General features: G+C 37.7%; 1 protein-coding gene across 1 annotated transcript; it reads left to right on the forward strand.

Annotated features, from left to right (window-relative positions):
• Positions 1-2,416: 2,416 nt before the first annotated feature.
• Positions 2,417-4,184, forward strand: LOC113312765. The gene is made up of 4 exons (XM_026561500.1): positions 2,417-2,629; positions 3,132-3,198; positions 3,295-3,915; positions 3,997-4,184. Exons 1-4 carry the CDS (start codon positions 2,417-2,419, stop codon positions 4,182-4,184), a joined length of 1,089 nt encoding a protein of 362 aa, XP_026417285.1.
• Positions 4,185-4,770: the final 586 nt, after the last annotated feature.

The raw sequence follows: 4,770 nt of genomic DNA on the forward strand, positions 1-4,770 counted from the left end.
ATGCATAGAGATTTGATACCAAAGGCCTCACCGCATTCCAAAGCGGCGTAGTCACACATTCAACTCACAGAAACCATCATGAACTTCGAAGTATGCTCAAAAGAGTAACCAATATTTTTCGAACGACTTTCCTATTAAGCTCGTTACCCTATAGGTCTCGTTCTATTCCAAATTTTAGGTTTAGGTTCGCGTTTGGTTTTGTTTTCCTAAGGCGGGTAAGAAGAGAACGGTGATGAAATCCGAACCCTTATCTTGTATGGCCAGTCCTTTCCCTTTACTAGGAAATTAAAGAAGCCGTTTTCAAGTCCTCAGCATATATGAAAACGAAGGAATACAGTAACTCGCTGACAGGGGATTCGCGAGTGTTTCGACAAACTTACCTCCCGTTCCAGACGGGGGATGAACCGCTGAAGTCGACTCGGGCCACAACTCCAATGTCGTGTACGAACCTGAGGGGCCGAGGTGATATCGTAATCACCGTCCTTCTCTGCAAACAGTTTAATATTTAATACTACCCTTCCATAGGGTTTAAAAATAAAAGAATGTCCAAATGTCCAAGTCCAAAGTCCAAAAGAAGAGGAAAGTCTAAAAAAATAATAATAAAAAAATAAAAAAAATGCCTCTCTTTTTTTTCCTCTCTTTTTTTTAATAAAAACAAAAAAAAAATTCTTCTTTCGCTCCTTTCGCTTTGTCTTTTACTCCAAGTCTTTAAGTATTCACCAAAGCTTTGGCAAAATTTTCTTTCGCTCCCAATTCCAAAATCTGTAAGGAAAAGACAAAAACCCAGAAACGTAAAGAAGAACAAATAAAATAAAAACAAATAAAAACCTAAAAAAATATCTGAAAACTCTAGCCTAAAGACAAGTCCGCGTCGGCGGCGCCCAAAATTTGATGTGTTTTCAAAGTTGTTGTAGATAGTGATAAAAGGGTTGTTTTAAGACTTGTGAAGGCAATGAATTTTAGACTTAATAAAAATTTAAAAACAACCAAGACACTGGTTTCACTATTACACATGAATAAATTATGGTAAACAATCCAAAACTCTAATTATCTTTTAAGACTCTAATTTCTTAATTCACAAATAATCTGAAAAATTGTCAAAAATTAATTGTATCCCTAAGCATAGATTATCTAAACAAAGCATAACCTATCTAATTGAATCACAACTAATGAAGAAATTTTTTGCAAACAGTTAAAAACTCTGCAAAAGCAGTAATTGAGTGAATTATAAATTATAAATTAGAGGAAATAAATGATTACTAATTAGTCATGTGTAAATAGCTTCCTCATTGCCTTGGTTGTGGGAGAATTTAGCCTCTCATCATGTTGGAAACACGCTCAAAAGTTGATTTCATTTATGCTCAAAGATGGGTTTACAAATGACAAAAGTGTGAAAATAATTAAAGTTACAGAGAACGATATATGTTGACTGTCGCTGTCACTGTAACAAATAAGACTGTCTTGCGACAGTCGCTGAAACTGTAGCTTTTAAGACTGTTCTGCAACAGTCGCAATCACTGTAGCAAAATAAGACTGCTCAGTGTGGGTCTTATGTTCTTCGTGTTCTTGGTGCAACACCAGCAATGGATGTTTCTGAAACTCTGATTTTTCGTCTCTGTTGTGTTCTCTTTCTCTCCCCAAACTCTCCGTCCCTTCTATGATACCTCAAGACCCTTTTTATACACCTATAACACAAGAAATCTCCTCCATAACTCGAGATAATCCTCTCTTTACTCGGGTGATAAAAAATATTTTCGGGAAGATTTTCTTCCCTGTTTTATGATTTTCACGCGTTCTCAGCTGTGTTTCTTTCCTTTTATACCTTCTTCACGCTCCAGAATATTGATTAAGTCTTCCAATCACGAGCAATACACGTTTAAACTCGTGTAAGTTTATGTTTATCCTCCAACTCAATGTTTGGATTAAACCAAGTTATCCAGCAAAATTTGATCGAAACAAACACCCATACCAGCTTTTCTATGACATATCACATCTACCCATGAAGTTTCAGCGATTGAATCGCACAAAAACTCCTCCAAAATCCGATCGAAAAATCTGCCTGTGAAAAGAAATATTTTCCCGCCAAAATATTTTTTTGAATTTGTGAAGAAGGTCACCCCTTATCCAGTGGTCGCCCCTTATCCGTTGCTGGAGTCCGAATAAAACATGTCATTTGGGGTGCCTTAAGTAATTTTTATGGGGTGTTTCCAGCACATTTCTGGGGTGCCTTTAACACATTTCGGGGGTGTAAAACACCACTTTTCGAGCCAATTTCGCCGCAAGAGCTTATTTTTCCAAAAACATCTACAAAAACATAAAACACCATAATAAGTACGAAATTGAGTACTAACAATACAGAACATTGAGGACAAATTAGACACAAAAGTGTGTCTATCACCGAACCACAGTAGAGTCAATGTGCAATGGTGCATTAATTGACAAAAGTGCTAATGAGGCTTGGACTTTCTTAACCGAAGTCGCTGAAAAGACTCAGCAGTGGGAGTCCATTCGTGAACCTAACAAGACCACCCCTGTAGTTAATATCCATAGAATTGAGTTTGACTTTGAGAGAAATGCAAAGATTGCATCCTTGGCTAGGAGAATAGAAGCGATAGAGCTGCAGCAGAATGTGAAAACTACTTCCCTTACTCTCCGTGACCAAATTGAGACAACCCATTGTGAAGCATGTCACAGTTCAGACCACCTAGTGGATAGTTGTCCAGACCTACAAGCATTTCAGAAGTCTAGACTAGAATAGACCAATGCTTTGTATAATAAGTAAGAGAACAATCCTTATTCTCAGACCTACAACCCAGGGTGGAGGAATCACCCTAATTTCTCATGGTGTAAAGGGCCCGTACAAAGGGGTACAATGAGTAATAACCAAGGATATTCATATCCTAGAAACCCCCAAGTACAAACACACACACAATACCATGTAGAGAAAAGGCCTAGTTTTGATGATGGTATAAACCAAATGAATCAAAATCTTTTGCAATATTAGAAGTTAAATGACCAGAGGCTTGCGATTTTAGAACTCAAATTGGGTCAAATATGTGATGCATTAAATGAGAGAGAAAAGGGTAAACCCCCTAGCCAACCTCAACAAATTAAAAAAAAATGTATTTCAGGCAAGCACGTCAGTTTGCAATGAGTCATCGTATAATCAAGTGAATGATGTCACCACTCTTCGTATTGGTAAGGTTTTTGAGAACAATGTAGGTATAACACAGTCAACTGAGTCTAAATCAGAATGACAATTGCACATAACACCACATAAAACATCTAGTGTAGAAAAAGAATCTGAGCAAGATAGTGACTCTAAGAATTCTACTGATGTTAATGTTCCTATGCCATGTTGTGTACCTGTTGCTCCATTCCCACAAAGGTTGGTGCATCAAAAAGGGGGTAACCAGTACAACGATATATTGGAAATGTTAAAACGAGTAAACATAAACATTTCATTTCTCGAAGAAATCAGGCGGATACCCACCTATGCTAAGTTTTTGAAAGACCTTTGCACACAAAAGAGAAAGCTCCATGTGCACACACGTGCTTTCCTCACTGAGCAGGTAAGGTTCATAATTCAAAACAAGATTCCAACTAAGTTTAGGGACCCAGGCTGTCCAACAATCTCATGCACCATAGGTGACCATGAGGTCGAAAAGGCTTTACTAGACTTAGGAACAAGCGTGAATCTGTTGCCATACTCTGTGTATGTGCAATTAGGACTTGGGGAGCTGAAATCCACCCCTGTTACGCTACAATTAGCGGACAGATCTGTCAGAATCCCTCGTGGTATTGTTGAAGATGTGTTAATCAATGTTGATAAATTTTTCTTTCCTATGGACTTCATTGTGTTAGATACTCAACCTGTGCAAAACCCAGATAATCACATTCTTGTCATTTTAGGACGTCCTTTCCTGGCGACGTCCAATGCCATCATAAATTGTCGTAATGGAGTGTTGAAATTATCTTTTGGTAACATGACTGTAGAACTGAATGTTTTTAACATTAGTCAACATCCCATAGATTGTGATGATAATGAATTGCATGAGATTAACATGATTGAGAGTCTGATTCAAGACTCATTGCCTGATATCTTATCTGTGGACCCTTTGCAAGCATGTCTAGATAACTTTGACTTAGATATTTTTGATTCTGAGTATATTAGTGAAGTATAGTCTTTGCTTGAATCTGTACCACTCATGGATATTGCTAAATGGCAAACTGCAGTGGAGCCACTTCCACTTTCTGATTCCAAATCTGCCCCATCTCTTGTTGAACCACCTAAGCTTGATTTGAAACCATTTCCCGACACTTTGAAATGTGCATTCTTAGGTTCTTCCGATACTTTGCCTGTTATTATTGCATCATGTTTAGACATAGAACATGAGAGTAAACTTTTAGAAGTGCTTAAAGAACATAAAGAGGCCTTAGGTTGGACCATCTCAGACCTTAAAGGTATAAGTCCCATAATTTGCATGCATCATATAAATATTGAAGAAAATACTAAACCGTCTAAGGAAATGCTAAGGAGACTTAACCCCAACATGAGAGATGTTGTTAAAGGTGAGATTCTGAAACTACTTGATGCGGGTATCATATACCCAATTCCAGATAGCCAGTGGGTCAGTCCTATTGAAGTTGTACCCAAAAAGTCTAGCATTATTGTAGTTCAAAATGAAATGAATGAGCTAGTCTCCACTCGTGTAACCACAGGGTGGCGAGTATGCATTGACTACAGGAAGTTGAACAGAGTAACAAAGA

Source organism: Papaver somniferum, chromosome 9 (assembly GCF_003573695.1).
Source record: "Papaver somniferum cultivar HN1 chromosome 9, ASM357369v1, whole genome shotgun sequence".
NCBI lineage: Eukaryota > Viridiplantae > Streptophyta > Magnoliopsida > Ranunculales > Papaveraceae > Papaver > Papaver somniferum.

Excerpts from the sequence above, each read along its gene's own strand:
- LOC113312765 (XM_026561500.1), top strand. The coding sequence starts at position 2,417 with ATGTGCAATGGTGCATTAATTGACAAAAGTGCTAATGAGGCTTGGACT. Across the intron at positions 2,630-3,131 it reads CGATAGAGCTGCAGCAGAAT|GCAAGCACGTCAGTTTGCAA; the intron begins GTGAAAACTACT and ends AATGTATTTCAG. Across the intron at positions 3,916-3,996 it reads CATTCTTGTCATTTTAGGAC|AACTGAATGTTTTTAACATT; the intron begins GTCCTTTCCTGG and ends ACATGACTGTAG.